Here is a 27,203-nt window from a genome sequence, read left to right on the forward strand (position 1 = left end):
GAAACCAAACCGAAACGCTTGAAACCAGGCCGAGTTAAGGGATATTTAAAAGTTTCAGTCCAACTCGTCTCGGAACCTGTCAAAACCGAGACAACTCGATGGTTTCGACAGGTTTTGGTCGAGTTCTTGATCACTGGTATCAACACAACTAGTCTGGTGAACAATACTATGGTCAACTAGATATTTTTGAAATTGAGATTCTTTATACTCGGTTCCATTATTACTTCTCAATAATTTGAGAGTAGCCTGGAACTGAGTTTGGACCATTTTATGAAAATGCTGAAAACATTCAAAAACTTGATTTTTTGTGTGTAAATGATACACCCACAACAGTCAATAAAAAAAATAAACCAACGATGACCAGAAAAAGACGTTTTACGACTAGGACCCCAAACATCAAAATGCACCAATTGGAAGCAAGAAGTTTTACGACTAGGACCCCAAACATCAATAAAAGAAACAAACATTTTCAAGGACTTCACTCCTTTTATTTGATAAAGAATAAATTGAACTTGTTTGTTTGGCCAGAACACATGTCTCACAGAAAAAGTCATCCTTATTACAATGGGTGACCAAACTAGGAAATAAATGTGCTCAAATTTTTAATGGAGGGTGACCTAACCTAGAGTGCCGTTGGTAAAGTTCAGAAGAGACCAAGGAGTTCTGGTATAGCGGAGAAGGTAATGGTGGTAGAGAGGGACGACCATCTTCAAGCAGGTACAATCCACCGTGTATTTTACCCAATCCAATCGTCTTCCTAGAGTCCAGATCTTGAAAAACACAATGGGAAGGAAAAAAAGTTACTTTGCAATTAAGATCATGAGTAATACTACTAATGGGAAGAAGGTTAGTAGTAAAATTAGGAATATGTAAAATAGAGGACAAAGGAAGAGAGGAAGTGCAATTGATGATTCCTTTTCCAGATATGGAAGAAAGGGAACCATCAGCTACTTTGACCTTGTCTTTCCCAGAAGTGGGAGAATAACGATGGAGCAGGCTAGAGGGACCGGTCATGTGATCTGTAGCTCCAGAATCTATGATCCAAGGATGGGAAGCTACAGAAGCACAATGACCACCAAATGGAATACCTGAACGGACAAAGTGTGAACTTGAAGGAACGGAAGAGTTGGCAGTGGCAGCGGATGTAGTAGAGGCAGCAGCAGCGGAAGTCCTTAGCACACGAAGGAATGCCTGTAGATCGTCCTGGGATAGACTAGTGTCAGTAGTAGGGTCTGTAGTAACAGACTCAGTATGATTAGCTTTGTTCTTTGGCTTCTTCTTGGCAGCCCTCTTAGCTTCAAAGTCAGCCGGTTTCCCATGAAGTTTCCAGCACTTCTCTTTGGTGTGGTAAGGTTTGTGATAGTGCTCACAAACAATAGTGCCAGTAGTAGAATCACCAGGAGGGGTGCCAACGGGTGCAAGAGTAGCCGGAGCAGCAGTCTGGAGGGCTGATCTGTCAGTAATAGGAGGATGCAACATAGCAGCCCTACGGTTTTCCTCAGAGGAGACCAAAACATAGGACTGTTTAAGTGTGGGAAAAGGTTTATGGCGCAACACCTGAACCCGAATCTGGTCATACTCCACATTCAAACCATCCAAAAAATCATAAACTCTGATCTTGTCCACATGCTTCTTGTATGATGTAATGTCAGCGGTTGTAGTAGGGTGATAATCAAAGAAGTGGTCCAATTGCTGCCAAAGGCTGCGCAAAGTAGCATAATATTTGGAGACAGATAATTCTCCCTGAGTGGTATGAAGAACCTTCTTCTGGAGTTCATACAGCTAAGTATCATTGCCAAGCTTCTTGTAAGTCTCCTTGCAAGCAGCCCAAATCTGAGAGGCTGTATCAAGGAGAAGAAACCCATGTGCAAGGTCTGAAGTCATGGAACCAATGAGGTAGGACATGAGCACTCCATTGTTTGCAAGCCATCTGTCTTGAGCAACATCAGTCTCAGTTGGCATAACACTGGTGCCATTAATATGGCCAAAAAGGCCACGGCCAGCAATGGCAAAGGAAGCAGACCGAGGCCAAAGCAAGTAATTAGAACCATCCAGTTTGATTGGATTAGGAGGAAAGGTATGATAATCTGATTTGCCTTGGCCATCACCAACAAAAGTAGTAGTCGAAGTGACCGAGTCACCCATAGTTACAGCAGAGAAACCCAAATCGCAGAGCGGGGCTTTGGTGAGGGAAAAGTCAATAAAAACTCCAAGAGAAGTGCCAAAAATTGAGGGAGAGACTTCTTTATATGCAGCAATAGGTGTCCCAAATAATCAGCAGTAACAGAGATGGCAATCCCCTAGACCTACTTTTGCAGGGTTTTGGAAAAAACCCCGATTTGTTGAGATCGATGTAGGGGAGAAAGCAAGCAAAAGCTCAGCAAAAGGGGCTGAAATTTGGATCGAGTGGTCTTCTAATGGTGCTGGATCACTCCTCCAAAGATCAACTTCAATGGAAATCTGAAACTCCCAGATCGATAATTGTTAGGGTTTTCTCAAAACCCTGATGTTGGGAAGATCCGATCTGAGGAAACCTTCAAAGAATGGAGACAGGAACTTGGAAAAATCTGCTGCAGGTCTTGATCTTCAATAAGGGAGATTGATTTCTTATTGGGAGATGAAATCAATCCAAAAAAACTTGAAGCTTCAAATATCGTAGGCAGCATAGTTGTCACGGCGGTTAGGCGACCCAAGGCGGTGGAGAGGGCTAAAGTTCAAGGCAACACCAACTAGGCGACCAAGGCGTCCAAGGCGCCCGCCTAGTCGACCAAGGCACCCAAGTTAACCAAGGTGCCTGGACGCCTAGGCGACGCCTTGACAACTATGGCAGGCAGGGTGGCTGGTTCCTATCGAGCAGAATTTTCTGTCATTGAATGAGGTGATGGACGGCAGCAACTGGATCTAGTGATCAGCTCATCAGTGCTGCCCTATGGGAGAATGGAGAACAAAAGATAGGAGAAGAGAAGGAGAAGAGAGAAGGAAAAGAAGTGAAGAAGAAAAGAGATCGCGAATGGGGCTGTGAAGAACCCTAGTTCGAAACCTGCTCTGATGCCATGTTAACAGGAATAAAACTAGAGCTGAATGCTTGGATGTTTAAGGCAGTCCCCAAGCAATATATTTATAATGAATAGAAAATATTACATGGACTGAATTGTCCCTATCAAAGCCGACATGGCTGTACATATCTTAAAAGAAGTAAAAAGTCCAGAATACCCCCACAGTATTCTGGCCCATACAATCCAACAGTAGACTTTGCCACGACACTTTTAACATTCGTCTTCTCTCTCTCTCTCTCGCTCCTTCACACCATACATTCATCAATGGGCGTAGAAGTTGATCTGGAACATTCGTCTTTTCGTTCACACCATACGTTCTCCTTATAACCAACCAACTTTAATGGAATGGAGCACTGCTGATTTAGCTCAAGATAGTTGCCCGTCAAGAGAAAATCCTTGTAGGGTTGGGGTTGCTTCTCTATATGTAGCTTAGCCTCCATATTAAAGGCTTGTGGGACATCACATTTACACAACTACCATTGTCCACGGTGACTTGTGACACAGATGGTTTACTAGTCATATGAGTGTAAACGATGCAATGTCGACGCCAATCTTCTCCTTTGGACTCAGGAACCAGAATTCTACTTATCACATGTATCTCATAGGTGTCTTCAGGTTCCTCATTTCCTATATCAATGTCATAGGTATCATCCTCAATAACTGCATTTTCAATTACTCCTCCATCGTGGGGGTCGTAAAATTGTGTTTCTTCATTGGCTTCTATGACTGCTGTTATGGAATTACACTTGCGTCACTGTGGACAAGACTTGGTAAAGTGTTTGTAGCCGGTGCAGTTGTAACACTTAGTCTCTCCTCCACCAGATATAAGAGTTTTCCCCTTCTCTGGAGGCTGGAATGCTTTGTCTGCCCTCTCCGGATTGAGGATTGAATCTCTGGACTGAAGTATATAATAGGTCTTCAGCTTGTAGGGACTTTTCGAAACATTCTTGTCAGTCTTGTATGCTTGTGACCCCAATTTTGTTTCGTATTTCAGGTTTCAGCCCTAACCTTAAATGGGAAACAAGCTGGTCATCCTCTTTGTTGAAGCTGGTGTGAGAAACAAGAGTGTCAAATTGGTCCATGTATTCTTCCACCAAAAGTGAATCTTGACGAAAAGTGTTGAGATTGTCATAAAGACGCCTTTGGAAGGTCTAGTCTTGACGAAGAGTTTTGAGATTGTAATAAAGATGCCTTTGGAAGGTCTGAGGAAGATATTTCTCCTTTAGCTCTTCACGCATCTCCTCCCATGTAGTGGATTCTCTTCCTCATCGTACCAGCTGTCTCATAGTTGTGCTTGTAGTTCGAAAACTCGTCTCGACTAGGTGTCTCGCCAGGTCGAGACGACCAAGATCTCGGTGAGTTTGTGCATTTCTTTTTTCCTGTTTCGGAATGATGTCTTGGTGGGCAAATGGCCATGGTTGGCTCCAAAACTTTAAGGGAAGCTTGTTTTAGGCTTATTAAACATATTTAAATTTTCAAATTGTAAAAAAAAAACACCCAATTTAGTGTTTTTGATTTGCACCCTTGGTTAGCAGTAAACGTTTAACCCTTAATGTAATATTGCTTATTCTACACATTGTTTCAATTCTATGAGGCATAATTGGCAAGTAAAACAAGTAAATTATGCAATAATGGTTGAAGACACATAACATTGAATAATTATTTAAAAAATAGTTAAAGACTTGAAGGGTACTACAAACTACAAAGCACAGTGAAGTATCAACAATGCATATCACATAGACACCCAACCCTAGTACAATGAACAATACAGAAGTCATAGACACCCTTGTCTTCCACCGTCTAAGTCCCAATAATACAATACTATGATTATAGCCAAATCTTCCACAGTAAGGAGCAATTGATCTCTTCGTAGTGATGTGGCAACCCCCTATGTTGTATCCTAGTAGTATTGCTTGATGGTGTGGCAAAAAAATCAAGAACCAAGGTTTTTTTCCCTTCTCTGTCGAGTTTACTTCAAAATTTCAAAGTCTGGCTCGAGCTTGTCTTTTTGTAAGGCACTTTGTACCATTTCGGCGAGAGAGTACAGAAGTACCGAAATCTCGCTGAAATTTCAGTTGAGTTTTGGAGTTAATGTATGTTTGAGATTTCACAATATAACTCGTCTCGAGGAGCCTGAGTTTCTCAAGATCTCACCAAGATCTCGGCAAGATTTAGAACTATGGTTGCGCCACCACTCTCATGCTGGTCCGACAAGCTTGGAGTGGGCCAACTTCAACTTCCCAGCTTAAAAAAGCTCAAAGCAATCAAAGTAACCATCTAAACAACGCATCCAATCATAGAATACCTGGGGGTTATGTTTGTCATTGTACTCCTTCAACTCCATCTTCATTTTGGGAGTGTCATCTTGGTGTTGTTGCGGTTTGCCTTGATTAAAGTATGATCACACATGCTTCTCAAAAGTGGGATTCAGAGGAGTGTTTTATATATTGGTCGGTTCATAAACTGATGTGTTATTGGCTGTCCACTTTGTGGAGATAGAGAATCAAAGCACTGCTCCATCATGGTCGTACGGTTGGTCAACTGTTTAACATGTTACTTCTATCATGGAGTTCGGGGTCTGGTTTGTAGTATTAAAGCTGTCATTGGTTATGGATTTAATACCAAATTGATGGGATCCTGGTTCAGTCCTTGCAACCATGGTTCAAGATCCTCAATAGACAGGATCATAGGGATGTGAGAACACAACCAGAATTTAGCAATTTTAATAACGAAGGAAGTAGGAAGGAAGAGATAAAAGGGATATGACCAAGGATTCTCATCGAGGCCCAGGTTAGCATGTCACCAACCAAAATAAGGCATCTCACTTAGCAGTCCACCATCTCACTAGGCTTCACTGCATCTCACAGCTATTGGGCATAAAACCAGAAAATTTATTCAACTGCTTACTGGTAGGGATGTAAACGGATCGGATTCGGATAGTGCTAAAAGGATACGGACACAGATACGGATCGGATATTTTATCCGTTTACATGTAAATATAGCTTTTCGGATAGCTATAGCCTATTCGTAACCGCATCCGTTTAGCTTTCGGACGGATTCGGATAGTGCTAAACGGATACGGACACGGATACGGAAACGGATTTCGGCTATTCATTTACACCCCTACTTACAGGCAGCCCTTTTATAGAGTGGGTAGGAAGGTTCTAGAATCTCATTGGGATTTTCTTCTAGACTCTTTGATCATTTAATGAACTGCACGTTTTGAAGGACTTACACAACCATCAATGGACTGGCTTACATTTTCAAGGACTTCACAACCATCAATGAACTGACTGACAATTTCAAGGACTTGCACAACCATCAATGAACTGATTTATTGACTGAAATAATATTCTCTAAGGCTTCAGATAATAGTTGTAACTATCTAGATAATGCTTCTCAAATTTTGCACACATGCATTAATTACTTTTGACCCATCTTTAACTAAGACTTCGATTGGATTAACTAGATTGGTTTTGGGTGAACCAGAAAACACCTAGACCTGGTTAGTCTGGGCTGAACCAACTGAACCTGGTTCAATTGAACCAGAACAGTTTTATTCAAGGAACCACATGCTTGGTTTGGTGTAGATCTTAGAGAAGGTCTGCTGGTGATGGGCATTAGAAAGAGAAGTAATCTGGTACCTAAGCTGCACGTATGAAGAGAGAGACCAACCAAATTCTATTCCATCCATTTAAATTATGGGGGCTCTTAACCTTTACAATGTATTTATAAAGATTAAAAAAGAAATAAATAGATCACTACGACTCTTAATAATTATAAAATAAACGACCTAAACTAACAAGGCTACCTCTTGAACCGTAGGCTATGTTGGGAGAGTTCTTGGTTGATTTAAACATCCTAAAAACAAGGATGACTAATAACAACCAGCTCTCCCATACACATGCTATGTGGAATGTGGAGTATCCTAAACAGGTCGTAAAACTAAATAAGATAAAAGAAATAACTACTTAAAACTACTCCCATGATTGGTCTGATTGGCTGAAGATAAGGTTGCTAAAATTTAGGAATCTAATAACCACTAGCCATTGAAACCAATATGACTCTAAAGCTGAAAATTAGGAATAATATCCTAACCTTTCTTAACAAGTAGAATAATAACTGAAATAGGAAATTAAGTGTCCTAAACAACCCACGATTAGACTAGATAAGGCTGGTTCATTGAACCTGGTCACCCAATCGATGGAACCAAATTTTGAATCATGAAGTTCAGATTGGTCCTGAATCAACCCAAACCAGTCCTGCATTATGGTTTTTCCCTTCTTGTGATGGTACTGCTTTGAGTTGAACTTATCTACATCAGTTGTGTGCCTAAGCGTCCTGCCATTGCCATGGCTCTCAGCTTGGTGCCACGAAAACTATACTGACATGTTCCTTAGTTGGAGGCTCGGAGTCAGTTTCTAGTATAATGTGTATATATGTTCTATTAAGAATTAATTAGGAAGATGCTTAGGGTGACAGTGATAAATCCAAGTCTTTATTTGGTGGTTTTATTTTTTCATTTTTGTATAGTGCAATATTAAATATGATAATTGCTTTTGATATTCAATTGATTGTTGAGAACTTTGTAAATTAGCATACAGTAACAATGATCATGATATTCTAGTTCGCTTTAGAAAGTCCCTTCCATAATATTTGATACAAGAGCAGCTTGGCATTTCCCAGGAAAGCCTGATGGATCTTGGGACTGGATGTGCATAGAAACTGGTCAAAAGTTGGATGATTTGGCTGTTCTATATCAAAATCCATTGACTTTGAATTGGTTGACCATGTCACTGGACAGGATCAAATCTATATGCTGTGTAAACAATCTTTGTGTTCTTTTGAGATTGACGTTATTGTCAGTTCTGGTAGCAATGGCTTGTACTAATTAATAGTTCTTTGAAATCGTTTTCTGGGTTTGATTTGATGATTCTCAAATAGCTGCACACTTCTTGCATTTCATAATTCATGAATAATTTCAGCTTTGTCCTCACTAATCAGATGTTTATAGAAGTTTATTAGCTTAAATATTCTGCTGGAAGGAACTTCGGATGAATATAACCAAACCTCGGGCATGATATTGAATCCTCTTTTACCTTAATTTTTTCATCGATTAAATCATCTCTTTTCACTTTTCTTTCTTTTTTTTACTGTTGAAATAGGCCAAAGTAAAGAGCATTGAATCACAACTGGGTGAAGTTCTACATTCTGGTGGTGTGGGGTCAACAATTGCCTCCGAGTCTGGGTCTTCTGATGGTGCCTCAATAACGAAGGCAGCAGGGGATATCGTGGATTCATTGGCAGTTACCAAGAAACTCGAAGAAGAGCTATCAAAACGGGATGCACTTATTGAGGTGTACTATATGTCCTTGACTGTTGTAGTTGCAGTAAATCTGGATTTATTAGTGGTTTGATACATGCCCTATTCTGATTTCTTAGCTACTTGATTAGTTAGATACAAAAGTGCTATACTGCTTTAGTCTTTCTGCCGTATGAGTGCACAATTCTGAACTTGATTCTAACATACTTCTTATGTTGGATGAGAATAAGGAATGGTTTTCTTGTCCTCTCAACTTCATCCACCAGCTCCAACTCTGTTAGCTACATTGCATGACCTTCATCATTTCTACTTCTCTTTAGTTCAAATTGGACTGTGTTTAATCTTTTTTTAGTGTCAAAGAAATGATCTGTTATTGAAGTCTTCAAACTCATTATCCAACCTAGTAAGAACCATATAATGGTGTTGTCTTACGTATTAGCCTTGGTTGGTCAACCAGTAGATGGGCTTGCTGATTATGATTCTAGGGTGTGAATTTGGCTAGAATACAAGTCTCTGACCCATTTAAGTGAGATTCTTTTTTTGCATATACAGCTGTTTATAAACATCTTCTTTGATAAAGGGCGTACCCAGTGCATGAGGCTCCTGCAGGTCTGGGGAGGATCATAATGTACGCAGCCTTACCCCTGCTTGCACAGAGAGGCTGTTTCCAGACTTGTACCCGTGACCACTTGGTCACAATGGAGCAACCTTACCGATGCACCGAGGCTCACCCTCAAAGGGCCTTTAAACATCTTGGATATGTGGGGAATTTTTACTCTTCCCCTTGAGAAGGGGGGGGGGTTCCCCTTTGTGTTTATGTTTACTCAAAGGTCGAAAAGGAAGAAACATCCATGTGTTTCTCAACTGCAATGTAACAGTGTGCCTGTGGACCTATTAAGCACATGTCTTTGGGCGTGGTTGGATCCCCTCTGGCTGAGATGTATTTTTACTATTGGACTCCTTGGACTCCTATTGAATCCTCCCCAAGTGCTGATGTTGGGTGGGATTTTTGGGGGGTGAATAAATAATTAATTACCAAAAAGAGAGAGAGAGAAAGAAGCCCCACTAATGGGGAAGAATAAAATGTTCAGAACAAAAACAAAGTAAAACAAAATCCAATCCTCAAGAATAAGAGGAGGGCTGCAAAAAGGAGAGAGGAAGTCCCTAAGACACAACAATATGCCTGTTTCTTTTGGAGTCACTACAACGAGAGGGGACATGAGATAACTTGCTCTTGATGTTAAAGGAGATTGAATCCCAAATCTGCTGGAAAGATCTTGAGCTAGTAGACTATTTCCTGATATTTCGCTCCATTCAAAGCTGGTTGATGGTTGCAGCAAAGGCTAGTTTACCCAAATATCACAAATAGATGAGCCGGCAAAGAACATGTCCATCCAAATCCATTTTCCCTGAAAAGGTAAAATCCTTCTACTTGGCCAGCATTTTGTTAGCACTCCTTTCCAAATAGAAGAGGAGAGGGGGTAATCGAAGAAGAGGTGGTCAATATCTTTCTACGACATTCCATAAAGACAGCAAGAGGGGGAGACAGTGATCTAACGGTGGATGAGGAAAGACTGCATTGGAAGACAGTTGGAGAGTCTGCCAAACTATAAAGCTATGCCAGGGGATATGGTGTTTTTAACCAGGCATGCTTGCACCAGGGATCTAAGGAGCCCCGAGTACGGATGGTCTCAAGCTGCTTTAGAGCTGAAGAGACATGAAGAGATGGCAGCCCAGATAATCTTGTCTTCCCTTCCTTGAGGCTTTCTACTAATGGACGGTAAGGCATTCCACACACCTGAAAGCATGAAAGATGAAGAAGCTTGAGGGGCCCGGTCGCCAAGGGATCAACAATAATAGACTGTTTGGGGAGGCCTGAACTATATATTGCTCTTGAAGTGACTGAGTGAAGGAGGACCCCCATGGGGTGCCAATGATCCAGGCAAAGGGAGGTGGTGGCGCCATCATCTATTTGGGAGTAGATGGCCTCGAGAGCAATAGGATAAAGTTTCAAAATCTTATGCCAAACCCAAAAAGCATCAGATAAGGCAGGAGCAGTCCAAATAGAATCAGAACGAAAAAGGCCCAAGTAGACCCAATCGACCCATATACTTTGCTTCTTAGCCACAAGCTTCCAGATCAATTTGATAATACCTGCTGAGTTGACTTTTTTAATTCTTCTCAGACTAAGACCACCCTTACTTTAGGGAGACAGACAGCAGCCCAGCTGATAGGGTGAAGAAATCTAGAGGTATCAGATCCTTTCCAAAGGAAGCAAAGTAGCAGACATGAGAGATTCCAAGTCTTTGATGGTGGACTATTGCTGGCAAAGCTTGTGATATTTTATCAACCAAAGTATCGTATGAACTAGATGAATCACGACTGAAAAAATAAGTACCATATTAGTAGACGAGTTACAGAACAGAGGATGAGTTAAAGTTCCTATGCTGTTATTTTCTACCCCATTTAAGTAAGATATTCCAATTGACAAGTTTTAAGCATTATATAGAATTATAGAGAGTCACCACTAATGAAAGGTAGACTACTGCTATTGAAAGAAATCAAGGGTGAAAGCAGTGGAAGTAAAAACAATGATCTATACAACATAATTGTCAAAGGCTAGAGAGAGAGAGAGAGAGAGAGGATGGTGACAATTCAGCCGAAAAAGTTGCAAGAGGAAGCAATTGCTGCTCAATATCCTCCACCATTTAAGTTGTTTCATCAGAGAAGATAAAATGAGGTAAACATGTTGTGCCTTATTGAAGAACATTTGATCGACCCTTAAAAGAGCGAATGGTGGGCTAAGGGCGTACTTGGATTGCAAACATGAGAGATAAAGACGCTTGGCTTTGTGCAGAAAGGATAATATTGTGGCAATCGAAGTATCGTTGTGCTACCTACTTCTTTATATCCGTGGGCAAAAGAGAAATGACGGCCAAAAACTGGATATTAAGGATATTCCTCCCCAGCCACCCCCCGTTCCTCAATAAGATTTCTATAGTGTTAATTTTTTCCTTGTCTGAGATTCCCTGTACCGATGCTTCTTGTGAAGTTTTTGCTTAGGTTTCCTCCAGAGAAACATAGCTACTCTTTATAGGGTTGGATTATGATTATCCCACCATGTTTAATTTGCTTCCTATATTGTCATTGCAACTCCTGTTTATGTAATTGGTGAAGACTTCTCTCATACTTGCTATAGTCTTGTTTTGCAGCCCACCCTCTCTTCTCATAATATATATATATATATATATATAGGGTAGGATGTTGTGTAAGGAGTGTAAGGTTATTCCTGGGGAGAGTCTAACCACCCAACATAGACTAGTGGTCTTAGATATGTGCCTTAGGGCACAAAAGCGTCGGAGGAGGGAACCTATGTACCCTAAGATAAGATGGTGGAGACTAAAAGGTGAGTACCTAGGCACATTTACTGAAAATGTGGTCAAACAAAGAAAGTCGGACTTTGAGGGAGACACCAATGTGATTTGGAACGAGATGATGACTTGTATTAAGAGGATTGCCAACAAGTTCTAGGGGAAGCAAAAGGTAGGCATCAATCCCCTGGGGAGACTTGGTGGTGGGATGAGGAGGTCCAAGCAGCTATCAAGACAAAAAAAGGAGAGGTTTAAGACTTGGCAACGGGCTAATGAAACAAAAGATAAAAAGAGGTACTATGAGGCCAGAAACAAGAGTAAGAAGATGATGGAGATGGCTAGGGTGAGGATATATGAGGAACTTGATATTAATCTAAACACAAAGGAAGGGGAAAAAACTATTTATAAGATTTCGACCAGGTGAGATGTATAAAAGGGGAGGATGGAAGAGTATTGTTAAGGGATGAGGACATTGCGAGGAGATGGGATGAGTATATTTGTGAAACTTCTAAATGGAGATAGTTCGAATATGATTGATTCGGTTAACTACATTAGTCATCAAAACACCACACATCATAGATATGTACGTAAGGTTCATATGGCAGAAGTGAAAGAATCCTTAAGAAAGATGAATGTAGGCAAGACACCAAGCCCAGATGAGACCCCAATGTTAGTGTGGAAGGCCTTAGGATCATGTGGGGTTTATTGGCTAACAAAGTTATTTAACCAGATTATGATTATAAGGAAAATGCCACATAATTGGAGGAGAAACATTGTAGTTCCGGTCTACAAAAATAAAGGTGATGTCTAGAGCTACAATAACTATAGAATCATAAAACTAATGAGTCATACCATGAAACTTTGGGATAAGGTTATTGAAGCCCGTATGAAAAGAGAGACTCATATCTCCAAGAATCAATTTGGTTTTATGCCAGGTAGATCCACAACTGAAGCTATCTACCTACTGAGGAGGCTCATGGAAAGATGTAGAGCTAGCAAGAAGAACCTCCATATAGTCTTTATTGATCTGGAGAAAGCCTATGACAGAGTCCCTAGAGATTTAATCAGGCATGTTCTTGCAAATAAAGGGGTATCGAGTAAATATATAGATGTAATTAAAGATATGTATGATGAGAATATGGTGACTAGTGTGAGATCTGTGGGAGGCCCGGGCAAGGAATTTCCAATTACGGTTGGGTTACATCAAGGATCAGCCCTAAGCCCTTATTTGTTTGCGCTTATCATGGATGAATTAACTAAGAACATCCAAGACAAGGTACTGTGGTGTATGTTATTCGCCAGTGATATCATTTTGGTGGATGAACAAAAGCAGGGACTAAAGCTAAGTTAGTGATGTGGAGATTGACCTTGGAAGAAAGAGGCTTTAAGATTAGTAGATCCAAGGCGGAGTATATGATGTTTTACTTTAGCCATACTATGATGGATGATGACATGGTGAAAATTGAGGAGAGAGAGAGAGTTGCAACCAAGTGACTATTTCAGGTATCTGGGGTCTATCATACACAAAGAAGGTGATATAGATGATGATGTTTCACAAAGAATTAAAGTAGGATGGATGAAGTGGAGAGGTGTGACCGGAGTACTGTGTCACTGACACATTCCTTTAAAGCTTAAAGGAAAGTTTTACAGGTATGGTCCAACCTGCTATGATGTATGGAGCAAAATGTTGGGCAGTTAAGAAGTGCCATATAGCGAAGCTAAGTGTTGCAGAGATGAGAATGTTAAGATGGATGTGCGGCAAAACTAGGGAGGATAAAGTGAGGAACGAAAGTATTAATGCTGATGTGGGAGTTGCCCCGATCAGCGACAAGCTCCAAGAATGTCGTCTAAGGTGGTTTGGCCTTGTGCAACAGAGGCCTGGGGATGCCCCAGTAAGGAGGAGTCACCTGATTTTGATTGAGGGAGCTAAAAGAGCTAGGGGCAGGCCTAAAATTACCGTAGGTGAGGTTGTGAAGAATGACATGCAGAGTCTAGGTCTTGTGCCAAGTATGACCTCAGATAGAGCCTATTGGAGTGCAAGGATCCCACATTGTCGACACTAGGTAGCTGAGATTTTCTTGATTTCCTAGGCTTGCCTCTTTCCTCTTTCCTCTTACTCTCATTTTTCATTTTTCCATTTATCGCTTTTGTTATCTCATTTCTTCATTCCTCTTACTTTAATTACACTTTGTGAGGACCTCAGTTTTCCTTACTTTGATTTTGTTAGGATCCATGTAGCCAACCCCATTTAGTTGGGATAAGGCTGAATTGTAGTTTGTTGTTGTTGTTGTTGTTGTGTGTGTATATATATTTATTTCTAATTACATCAGTATACCTTCTAAGATCCATGTGTTATCTCTTCACTTGTATGCCTTTTCTGAAACCATATGAAAAATCAAACTTGATCAGTTTTATTTATTTCCATGATTCCACAATTTTTGCTCCTTGATAGACTTGTCACTTTCGCAGAGGTTGCACGAGGAAAATCAGAAGCTATTTGATAGATTGACAGAGAAAGCTAAATTTGGTGGATCTCCTCAGGTTCGTATGCTTTTGATCATTCTGAACAGATTCTTGCACACTACCGAAAAAAGAAAAGATTTTTGCACTTCCATGGGAGTGATGATCTTATATTTCATTGGAGATGACATTTACAGTTTTGCACCATTGTGCTCTTTTCTGCCCCTTCATCATGAGAAAAGTTTTGTTGCATGTGTAGCTCATTTAGTATTCAGTAGAACCATAAATCTCTTTAACCCTGAGGCAGGCCACCAATCAAACTTGGTAGGATTTTCTTTTTGATGGATAATATTAATATTCTATGGATGAGGAAAGATTAAAGAAACCCGGATACAAAACAATCTAAACACCTGAGAGAACAGTGTAATAATGACCCTACCATCGTCAAATCTTCTATCCATGAGAAGTGTCACAGCCTGAGAGGAGGCAAAACCCAAGCTAGAAATAATTTTGAGTGTTGGGTTTGTTACTTTTGTATGACTGACCTATAGTTAAGGAATTAAAGATCGGTATCTTAGGATTTGGTCCTAGGCTAAACCAATGCGGATTGTTCTTGATTGGACAGTCCAAACAAACAATCGACCAGTCACTATCCAGGAAAAGAGGGGGGGAGGGATTCGCCTTATTATTTTTGAACTTGTTTGTGTGGTACTCCAATTTTTTGTTCGAGAATAAATTTTAACTTAGCTTTGATCTAGGCTCCAGTAGAGTTCTCATGGGAGCTTCTACCGACCATCCATTTATGGGGACATCTCTTCCTGATTGTGCATGCCGTTATATCTTCTTCCATATATCTTGTTGGTACCTTTTTCTGTTGAGTCTTGTAGAGTGTTTGTCCTATTCTGATGTTGTATTTGCTCTTTTCGTGTCATCAATGGAACATGTTTTTATGGGGTGAATAAAATAATTAAATTACTAAAGGAGAGCACAAATACAAGAGCCCCTTAGGGGCAGCAACAAAACAGCTAGCACAAAAAACAAGCCCAAGCTAAAGGGGGCCTAGGCCAACAAAAGAAACAGAAGGGAGACCCCAGGATACAACAATGAGTCTGTTCCTTGGGGTATCAAGACAATAAGATGGAGGGGCAGACGACAATTTCGTTTTAATTTCAAAAGAAATGGAATCCCAAATCTGCTAATAAGACCGAGAGTTGGAGGTCCATTTCCTGATATTCCGCCTCCATCCAAATATGATTGATCGTAGCATAAAAAGCCATTTTTCCAACTGTCACAGATGGAGGAGCCTGCAAATGTCATATCAATCCAAATCCACTCACGAGAGAAGGGGAGAATTCTTCTAGGGGCTGGCCAGCATTTGGATAAAATGCCTTTCCAAATGGCAGCCGAGATAGGACAGCCGAAGAAGAGATGATTAGAGTCTTCCACATTGTTCTAGCAGAGGCAGCATGAGGGAGAGACTGAGATCTGGCGATGGCAAAGGAAAGCCTGGGTTGGAAGGCAATTGGTGAAGACCCTCCGACCGTGAAGCAATGGCGGGGAATGTGATGTTTGAACCAAAGAAGCTTCCTCCAAATGACCAATTGACCTTTTTGACGAATAAGGTCCCATGCTGCTTTAGAGGAGGAGGTTGATGTGTTAGTCGACCAAACAATACAGTCCTCCCTTCCCAAAGATCTTCTAGTGATGGAGTGCAGGTCATTCCAGGTACTGATAAGCAAAGGAGCCGTAGAGGGGAGGGGGAGCCCATCCTGCTTGATCCAAAATGTCAGCCACCATAGAGAGCCGATGGAGACCCGAAGTATAGATGAGTCTAGGGGGGATAGAGTGCAAGAGGACCCCCCCCCTTGGATGCTAGTGTTCTAGCCAAAGATAAGAAGAGAGACCATCCCCAATATGAGAACGGATGACCTGATGCACCAAGTGGCGAGAAGCTAGGATCTTTCGCCAAACCCAAGAAGCATCAGAAGAAGGCAATGCAGTCCAAATGGAGTCCTGATGGAGGGGACCCGAGTAAATCCAGTCGACCCAGATGCTTTTCTGTTTTGTAGTAATTTTCCAAATTAGCTTGATGATGCCAGCCAAGTTCACTTCCTTGATTCTTCTAATACCGAAACCACCTTCCTTCTTTGGGAGACAAACAGCAGCCCAACGAAGAGGATGCATAAATCTTGAAGGTTCGGAGCCCTTCCAAAGAAAGGTTGCCAAGACAAATTCCACAGATTTGATGGTGGCTTGAGGAAAACCATATATGCCTGACCAATAAATTTAGGAAGACTCCAAAACTGATCTGATGAGAACCAACCTGCCAGCATAAGAGAGTAGTTTTCCTTTCAACAACTGAAGCCTTTTCCTAATAAGATCCAACATCGGGGTGCAGTGATGAGTAGAGAATCTAGCAGGAATCAAAGGAAGTCCCAAGTACTTGACTTGAAGCTGCCCCTCTTGGAAACCTGATTTTTCTAAAAAACCAGCTTTGTCTTGCTTGGAAACTCTAGCAAAGAATAGAAAGGACTTGGACGGGTTTGTGCTGAGGCCTGAAAGCACATGGAATTGCTGCAAACAAATCAAAGCTGACTCAAGGGAGGCAATGGAGGCCTTTGAGAAGATCATCAGGTCATCAGCAAAAGCCAAGAGAGTTATAACTTGATAGCCTTACACTTGGGCAAAGGTGAGATATGCTGAAGGCCAGTGCTGATTTGGATTTTTCTAGATAGAACTTCCAAAGCCAGAGTGAAAAGGTATGGAGATAGAGGGCATCCTTGCCTGATTCCTACCGACGCTCCAAAGTAACCTGCTGGACTACCATTAACCAGGACTGAGAACATAGGAGAGGAGATGCAGTGGTGAATCCAGTTGACAAAAACCGAAGGGAACCCCATCATGGTCAACACTTGAACAATAAAATCCCATCTGAGGGAATCAAAAGCCTTATGGATGTCAATCTTCAAAAGAATAGCCGGAGAATGGTTTTTCTTGTCAAAGCCTCTAACAATTTCATTGCACAGGAGGATATTATCAAAAATACTTCTTCCAGGGATGAAAGCTGACTGGTTATCACTGACAAGAAGATCCACAACACTCTTGAGCCTTCGAGCCAGAATTTTGGCAATAAACTTGTAAAGCAGATTGCAGAGAGCAATGGGCCTGAAATCAGTCAGAGCTGAACCTTCTTTCTTAGGGATAAGGCAAAGAAAGGTGTGATTTGCTCCTTTAACCTGGCTAGGATTGTAGAAGAAGCTCTCTATAGCCTGGATAAGATCCATCTTGACATCATCCCAGCAAGCAAGGAAAAAACCCATATTAAAACCATCTGGACCAGGAGCTCCTTTCACCTTGAGAGAGCGAATAGCAGCCACAATTTCATCTTCCTTAGGGATGGAACTCAGGGTATCAAAGAACTCACTTGGCAGGAATTTGTTAAGCAAGGATGGAGGGATAAGGCCTTGATCTTGAGGGGGACCACTGAAGATATTTTTGAAGTGATTTACTGCCAGATCCTTTGTCTCTTTGACTGTAGTGACATTAGTACCATCAACAGAAGCAAGCTGAAGAATGGAGTTGGCATTTATTCTAGCTTTCATTGACCGATGAAAATAGCCTGTGTTTGCATCACCCAATTCCAACCATTTATTCTTGATTTTTGCTTGAGAAAATTATTTTCCCTAGAGAGCAAGGAGGATAGCTCGAGAGAGAGAGCTCTTTTTCTTCTTCAGCCAACAGCCCATTAAGGTTATCAGATTGAAGCAGGAGCTGGATAGAAGATAACTTGTCTTTGCAGTCCAAAACCTGCTGTGAAATGTTGCCAAAAATGTTAGTATTCCAATCTTTGAGGGCAGCCTTGACATTGCGGAGCTTCTTGGTGAAAGCAATGAGGGGGGTAGAGGGAGCAAAGACAGGTTTATTCCAAGCTTCCTGAACCGTGTGTAAAAAGGTGGGTTGGGAGGACCACATGTCGAAGTATTTGAAAGGCTTTGGGCCAAAGGAAGTGGTGGGCTGAATAGCTAAAGAGATGGGGGAGTGATCTGATGTGTCGGGGTTGCCAAAAGAGGCAAGGGAGGAAGGGAAGGTTGACAACCAACCAAGACTCTGTCAAGCTTACAAGCAATGCGAAGGTTACCAGCCCTTTTGTTGCTCCAAGTGAAGGGGAAACCGGTCCACCTAAGATCATTCACTCCGATGTCTTCAATACAGCCATTAAAAGAGTCCATGGCTTCTATATCCAAGTGCTCACCACCTTGTTTTTCGGAGCCAAATCTTATAACATTGAAATCTCCTCCCAAGCCCCAAGGGAGGTTGCCAATTTGACCAGCAATGGAGCGCAGGTCAGACCAAAGAGGGGTCCTATGAGAGGGGGAGTTGAGAGCATAGGCCACAGTGAAGAAGAAGGAGAAGTGGCCTTGGCAGTCCGAAAAGCTGAGGTACATGAATTGAGAAGAGGATAAGAGGGATATGGAAATTTTGTTTGGATCCCATAAAACCCAGATCCGACCATTGAGATGGAAAGAGTAGTTTGAAACCAGCTTCCAGCCAGAGGCAAGGGAATTCAAAATTTTGGCTGAATTATGCTCTTTGACGTGAGTTTCTAAAAGATAGGAGAAAGAAGCTTTGGAGGAGTGCAAGCGAGAGCGAACCGAAGCTTGCTTTGCAGGGGAATTAAGATACCTAGTGTTCCACACCAGACCTTGGATCATTTGGAAAGGGGGAGGAGAGGCAGCAAAGGCTCATTGAGCCGGGAGAGGACAGAGCGTCCCAGAGAGGCACTGCGATGACGCCGACGGTAAGAGTGGTCCAAAAATGGTAAAGCCTTGTAGGAGTGATTGAGAGGAGCCTGAGAAGAAGGGAAGTTGCAGGTAACCATCGGAACAGAGCTTGGCAGAGATAAAGAAGAAGAGGAGGGATGGTTCGGGTTAAGAAAACTTTGTGGATAAGGGTCAAAAGCATCCCGGGTACCCGATGGGGAAAAGTTAAAGGGAAGGTTGGCTTTAAAAGGGCCAGGCCCAGAAGATGCAGGGTCAAACGGGGTCATCAAAGGGTCAGCCAAGGGGACCACTGTGGGAGAGCTGACAGGGCCTAATGGGGCAAAAAGGGAGTTGGGGCCCACACATAGGGGGAGGAGGATAAAAGGATCTCAGAGTTCCTTCTCACAGACAAAAGAGAGAAAGCGACTAGGCAAACCTCATCAGTAGAAAGCGCTATACCATCGTTTGAGGGCTGAATCAGAGAGTCCAGCAGCAGCGACACAGAGGCAGAGAGATCCTTGCCAGGGGAGCCAAGAATGGAATGATCTGCTAAGGTGGTCTCTGACATTCGAGAATGGCTACGAGGAATAGCGTAAAACTGGGGCTTCTCGAGGCACTCGCAGGGATCAGAAGGTGTAGAGTCTTCTGCAGCGTCATCGCACTCCAGGATGTTGTACCTGTTCTGCAGGGACTGCGACAGGGCCAAGGAAGCAGGAGGACGATGGTTGCTCCGACGATGCTTCCATCGGTTCCCAGGGAGGCTTCTAGTTTTTAATCTGCAACGATGCCGAGACCGACCATCAGTTTGGCCAGTAAAAGGAGGATGCACCGGAGCCTAGGCGAGAGAGCTTTTGCCAAGGGCATTCCAGTCGCGGGGGCCAAAACAGCTTCAGGAGAAGACTTCAGGAGGCAGAGATTGGAGTTATGGCCGAAGGTTTTACAAAGCATGTCACACCCTGGCCCGGTTAATAAGGGCCTAGTGTGACTGGATGCCATCCGACATCCAATCAATCCCAAGGATCGTAAGTACAGTATATATATATATATATATATCTGAAACTTGAGTTACATTTGTATCTATATCATGCTAAACTATATAAAAGTGATGTATAAAAACAAAAGAGTGGGGGAGATAGCCTAGACTGTCAGGCCAGAATCAAGAGAAAGCACAGTCGTCACACGAGCACGAGACATCGTGCTCCACATACAACGGAGCCTCAACTCCAGCAGCAGTGGGAGGATCCAGAGCGGAGGTAGCTCCCAAAAAAAGGCCAGTAGTAGTAGTAGAGCCATCTGAAAAATAAGGATATCCACAGGGGTGAGCTCCACTGAGCCCAGAAAGGGAAACACACAAGCAAATGCATATACATGATGAATGACTTAAATCTAAATATGCTTTTAACATCAGTACTAAGTCTCATGAGGGTATAAGTGCTACTGTAGTAGGTATGATATCCTCGGTCTCGGAAACACATAACTAAACGTCGGTCACCCGAGCCATACCACTCTATCATGGTGGGGACCCGCCATCTCAGGTATTACGCATCTGACGTCAACGAACCCCCAAATGCTAATCCTACTGAATTACCCATTCCGGAATTACACATCGGACCTAGAACAGTGAATGGCATTCCGGTGTTACGCATCGGACCTACCATGGGTTATCCAACACGTCAACCCCTATTGGTAAGGATCGTAGCATTGGGTTCGTGCCAATCCTAACCATATGCAACTAATCATGATGGCATATGAATCAGTTATAAGATAATTCAACAATTCTGTCCAACAACATCCATAATCATAATAATTCAAAGATCAAGTAATATATGTAAAATGCAATCATGGGAATGCAACCTAAAATCATGCACCATCTAATGCAAAGAAGATAAAGCTATAAAAGTACATAATCCCTATATTCATATGATGCATGACATGGCAACAGTAACAAGTAGAAATTAAATGCACAAACATATCAAAATTAATGTCAAATTCCCTTACCTGGAATGAAGATAAGCCTAGTCACCAGAGAATCCCAAAATCAAACCACAACCTCAACCACAGAAGACTACAGCCCTAAATAGACAATTAATGACATAAATCAGACATAGAAGAAGCCCTAGGTCAAAGCCCTAACCACCGGAATCAAGACAACCTCTACAAGGTGCACTGGATTCACACCTGGGACCAACCGGTCGACCGTAGGCCTCTCTGCAACTCCATCCGGTTCACAAAACAGCAAAGAGGCTTGTGCTGCCCAGGCTTGGATCTTGACATGCACAGCCCCAATTTGAAGAAAAAGTCTTAGGGGCAACCCAATATCATGTTCTAATTTGGAAGTTTATCCAATTTTGCATAATTTCGTATGCTAGGGTTTAATAGGGTTGTAAACTCAACGAAAATTGAAGGAGGAGGGAAATTTAGGGCAAAACTGAATTGGTTCAATGGCCTACCTGAATTTGAAGATGGAGGAGATGGTAGCACCCAAATTTCCAAGTTGCAGTGTAAGCCTCAAGTTCCAAGCTCCAAATGGATCCTAATTCTCAAGCCCTAGCCTTCTTCTCTTCTCCTTCCTTCTCTTTTTCTTCTCCTTTCTCTCTTGCTGAAATCGGTTTCCTTGTTTTGGTTTGGTAGGAAATGAATAGTAAGCTAAGTATCTTTATATACTAGACCATGACTAAGGCATGTTTGCCTTGGTTTAGTCAAAATCAGATTTTAGAATTTATTTTCTAATCTGATCTTTTATAGAACTAACTACCTAATTAGCTATATCTAAGTCATACGGGTGATGTCATGTGACATAAGTGGAAAGCCAATGAGGGTAGTCTACAGGAATCTGGATTCCACATTGGGGATGTGGGTCCCGCAAGTGGTAATTACCATTCTGCCCCTAATACATAAATTAAGCAAGTATACAATATATATAAACATATAAGAGAATAGGTTATTACCTACAGTCCAGCCTAAGAGATAGAGAGTTTCTGCATTTGTGCATCCAAACACGTTTGACACATGTAGCTCAGATGCAAGCAGCCAGCAGAATCTTCGGACTCAAGAATGGCTAGCTGTGTTGGCTCCCCGGAATCCTCCATAGGTGAATTGAGGAGTTGATTCGATCCTCCACCGATGCAGCCCACAGCATCGAGGCAAACATGGATATTGAACCAGAACCTAAAATCACACAAGTTCCAAGTTCAAATTTATAGTAGTGGATTTCACAAACCAAACAGTATGGCGGCTTCCAATCAAAGTGAACTTCTTGCTCGAAGGAAAACCCATCTCCCTCTTTACCCGTTATGAAGGTAGGAAGAGGCTCAAGAGCTGAAACTTCAATACAAATTCTCGCGAAGGCAAGCCGGTCTTTACGTCTGGTTCGCACATCGGAGAAGAGGGGAGTACCAAGCACCGAGCCCACAACACTGAGATCGTCGGTGCACCAGTAGTGAAGAGGGAACCCGGGAGAGAGACCCAAAGCGGAACAGAGGAGAGATCCAGTTTTCGGAGCTGCAAGGATCGATGCCATTAGCGAAGGAAAATAGGCTTCTTCCCTACAAGCCAAGGCCTACCCTCGATGGCATGGCCCTTGTCCAGAGCAGAAGAAAACTTGAAGATAAAGAATCCGTTGTCGAGGTGGAAGACATCCAAAGAACCTTGGGCACGGCATTGCTTAGTAAGAGATTGCTTGACGACCTGGAAAGGTGGTCGCGAACCCAAGAAATGTCCAACAAGGCAGTTTTCCCACAGCTTTGCCTCATGGGCAAGAAAATCAGGGGAACAGAGAGCTATTTTTGTAGAGCCCTCCAAAGACGGGGGAACAAAGTGTAAGGGCAGGCCGTCAGGGGATGAACCAGAGGGAGAGGCGAGAAGAGAGCTCCAGGAGACGGGCCGATTTGAAGCAGGAGGGGAGGTGGCGGGAGAAGAATAAGGCAGAGGGGATTGTCGAGAGGGAGACGGCATGGCCAGACGGCAAGGAGAAGAGAGGGAGGAGGAGTCATTCCAGCCAGAAAGGCCGGCAGACAAATTCCGGCGGAGGTTGCTTCAGCCAGCAGAACTGCCTATCAGGGCCATTTTCATTCTTAATTCCATAACTAGGCGAGGCCTACACATCAGGCATTAGTAAGATAGAGCAGCATTTGAACCCTTCGTTGACCTCCCAATGGAACATGTTATTTGTACCAAAAGTCTAAAACACAACACACACACATGCATGCGAAAAAAGATTGCAATGAACTGCCATATGAGGTAAAGAGAAATGTTAAATAGGCTATCTTTTCCTTTGAGACTCTCAGAAAACAGTTTCATTATTTAATATGCCAGAAGTAGTAACAGTAATGTCATAAATATATATTTCATGGTGGGTTTTTCTAGTCATTCATTTTACTCATCCCTTGTTCTCTTCTTGTTGAGGTTTCTCCTTTAGTATTTTTATTAGTTCTGATTGACATCAGGTCATACCATGGGGAATTATTTAGCAGAATCCTGTGTTAATCAAATGGCATTAGTTTCTGAGTACTCTATTTTGTCCAGGTTTCAAGTCCTTCCACTAGAAGTTCATTAGATCTTCAGACTCAGGACCTGAGAAGGTATGTTTTTTAGCTGTTTGTTGTTACTGTTCTGGGATGTCTTTCTTGTTTCTCTCTTTGTTTGTTGGTTAGTGAACTGTGTTTGTTGTTTTTTCTTGGCAGGAGTGATAATAGAAAAGAACATTCTCTTGATGTTCTTCCATTGCCATCAACCCCAGAGACGTTTGATGGTACACTTGCTCTAGTTAAATCAGGCAATGAGAAAGTAAAGACTACACCAGCCGGAGAATATCTTACTTCGGCATTGATGGACTTTGATCCTGAACAATATGAGAGCCTTGCAACTGTTGCGGATGGTGCAAACAAGCTTTTAATGCTGGTAAATTTTTTCCATAAATTTCACAATGCAGTCTCAAACATAGCCTAATTATAGAGAGGAGTAGTTACCTGGCTGATACTAGCAATGGAAACTAGTTATGACACTTAGATCTAGTGGTTAATTGTACAAGTCATGGGCCTAATATTAGCATATCTAGTTGCAGCTACGAGTACCGTCACTTTGAAAGAATGTGATTTAAAAACTCATTCCTTCTAAAGATGATAGCTACATATCTATTTGCTATATTTAATTTGTTGGGAACAAAAATAAATGTAATGGCACTTAGTTAGGTTTGTCTGTTAACTACTAGACATGTGGCTGATGTAGACAAGTTCTTTGGCAAGCAATACACCAGCCACAAGAACCGCAGGTCTGGTCCATTACATCAATCGATGGACCGGCCCACAGGGCCATAGGGCCAACCAGCTTTAAGCTGGGCCAGCCCACATGGGTGGGAGTTCTTTGGGTCTCTCAAACCCAAAATCATGGGGGCAATTTTGTCCAATCCTCTAGTCACTTCAGCTGGAACGATGGAGACACTTAAAAGAGTGGGGACCACAAACTTTAAGGATTGGCTGCAGCACTTGAAGTCCCTAGAAGATTGACGATTTTAATTAGTTTCCTTTTTTCTTTTTTTGGAATAAATCTAGTTTTTATTTTGGTTATTATTTGTTTCTACTTTAGAGTTTCTATTTTAGGAACTTAGGCTAAGTTAGATTTCCATTCTAGTTACTTTCTATTTTGGTCCCATCACTAGTAACCCAAGTCTCAGCTTTATAAGAGACTTTCCAATTTAGTTGTTTCTATTTTGAGCTCAACATTTGAGCCTGTATATTGTACTGCCTTAAGAGGCCGCCCCATAATTTAATTGGTGAATGAGAAATTGCTTTTGAGCAACTTAATGTCCTGGTGAGAGTATGGGAGGACGCTAAGATGGAGTGCGGAAAAAATAGGAAGGATAAATACAGAATGATCATTTTAGAGTTGACTTGGGAGTGGCCGTGATCAATGACAAGCTCCGAGAGAGTCGTTTGAGGTGGTATGGTCATATTCAACGGAGGCCTAGGGACGCCCCAGTAAGGAGAAGTGATATGATTCCGATTGAAGGAGCTAAAAGAGCTAGAGGCAGGCGTAAAATGACCATAGGAGAAGTTGTGAGGAAGGACATGCATAATCTAGGTCTTGTACCAGGTAGGACCTTGGATAGAGCCTATTGGAGGCATAGTTGTCATGGCGTCGCCATATCGACACCATGGCGGCGCCATGGCGTCATATCGCTGGAGAAGTGGGCATATCGACCACCGATATGGATGATGTAAGAATATCGACCGATATGGTCTCCATGTCGTTGCCATGGCGCCACCATGGACGCCATACCACGATATATGGCCATATCGGGCGACATGGTTGTTTCAAATTATAAAACTTAATTTTTTAACAATAATTTTTTTTAACCATTTTTTATTTTAATGCTTTTTCCTTAACATAAAAAAATTAAAAAAACATCAAACAGAAAACACTAATACACTATTGAATAATACACAATCACATATTCACATCAGCAAATTTTATTTATTTTTATTTAGATGGGTTGTTTATTAGCTTTATTCACTCAATATAAATTACGTTCTTGTAATTGTTATTTTGTTTTGTTACTTTTGTAGTCACTTTCATATGAATCATATCTCAATTGTCATGATTTTTCAACTTTATTATCATCAAGACTATTGCTATAAATTATTTGATAATCCATGATTTCATATACACTAATGGATATTACACTTTCATGAATTAAACCATAGTAGATTAGTAGTACGCTCTCATGTTAATTTTTTATGTTATAAGGTATATATTATAGCATACTAAATGACATTAAAAATAGAGAAAATAAAAAATAAAACATGGTCGATATGATCGCCATGGCAACACCATGGCGGGCGACATGTCGATATATCGACATGACATCCCTCCACCGACTTGGATCGCCGTGACGACGTGACAACTATGATTGGAGGGCAAGGATCCATGTAGCAGACCCCATTTAGCTTAGATTCTCTTGACTCATTGGGCTGTGCCTTTTCCTCTTACTCTCACCCTTCGTCTTTCATGTTTCCATTTATTTTCTACTCTTCATGTGTCATTTTCCATTTTTCATTTCCCTTCTCTCTCTCTCTCTCTCTATATATATATATATATAACACCGCACTTTGCCCTACTTTGTTTTGTTTGGATCCATGTGGTCGACCCCATTAAGTTGGGATAAGGCTGAGTTTGTTGTTGTTGTATCTTCTTCTTCTTCCATTCGATCTCCACTGCTGCTGCTACCTTGTTACTGCAATCAACTGCTGCTGCAACCCTTGTGAAGACCAGTATCCATTCCTAATCACCATCAAAGACTGCTGTTGCTGCACACAGGCATTAGGGTAGTTCTGCACACCTGCGATTCAGACTTCCAGATCAGATCCTTCTGCAACTTCAGGCCTCGATATCTCTGCAACTGCAGATCAGAATCAACTGAGTTTTGGAGGGCTATTCCCTGTCATTGATGCCTACCTTCGATCCTATTTGGAGCCATCACTGCTGCTGGTTTGCTAGATACAGCTTTACTTCCTAATCTCCATGTCAAGGTGGCAAGGCGACCCAAGGCGGTGGAGAGGTGCCTAAGCGTTTAGGCGACAAGGCGGCCAATTGTTATTTTTATTTCCCCTCTTTTCTAGCATTATTTAGTTTGTTACAATATATTTTATATCATAAAAAATCAGCATTAATCCACATTAAATCATCAAAAATCAACATAAAGTCACATCAAGTCATCAAAAATCAATATTAAGCCACATCAAGTCATATAAAATCAACATAGAATTAGAAGACAGCAGAACTGAAGAAGCAAGCGATTGGAAGTTTGAAACAATCAAAACATACAGTTGGTTTATACTGTTCTTGGAATTGGTCATTGTCATGGTATTCCTAGTCTCACATTTGGTTTATACTGTTCTTAGAAAATATGATCTTATCTATGAGTAATTAAATTACTCTGGATTGAGAGAAATGTTCTTGTTCTCAAAAAAGTTAGAATAGTTAAATGATTTTTTTTTTTTTTTTTTACATGAGACTTTTTGTATCGGGTAGAGCACAAAAGCAGCTTTCCAACCAAGATTGCTTAAATCTGATTTATATTGAATGAGTTATGTTCCGACCAAACTTTATTTGGTATGTGCAAATGCTATCAAAATTGCTCTGAATGAAAATATTTTTTTAGGTATCAAAACAAATTAATATTTTACTCACTCTTTTGGTCTTTCGCAATGTTTTACCAAATTAAGATTTATGGAAT

General features: G+C 41.6%; 1 protein-coding gene across 1 annotated transcript in view; it reads left to right on the forward strand.

Annotated features, from left to right (window-relative positions):
- LOC122659805 (kinesin-like protein KIN-14L) overlaps nt 1-27,203 on the forward strand; it is a 114,018-nt gene that overhangs the window by 71,864 nt on the left and 14,951 nt on the right. Inside the window, exons 13-16 of the mRNA XM_043854938.1 lie at nt 8,222-8,413; nt 14,220-14,291; nt 23,495-23,550; nt 23,653-23,869. Of these exons, the coding sequence (XP_043710873.1) occupies nt 8,222-8,413; nt 14,220-14,291; nt 23,495-23,550; nt 23,653-23,869 (537 nt within the window). The remainder of the gene's footprint in view (nt 1-8,221; nt 8,414-14,219; nt 14,292-23,494; nt 23,551-23,652; nt 23,870-27,203) is intronic.

This window comes from Telopea speciosissima, chromosome 4 (assembly GCF_018873765.1).
Source record: "Telopea speciosissima isolate NSW1024214 ecotype Mountain lineage chromosome 4, Tspe_v1, whole genome shotgun sequence".
Lineage (NCBI taxonomy): Eukaryota > Viridiplantae > Streptophyta > Magnoliopsida > Proteales > Proteaceae > Telopea > Telopea speciosissima.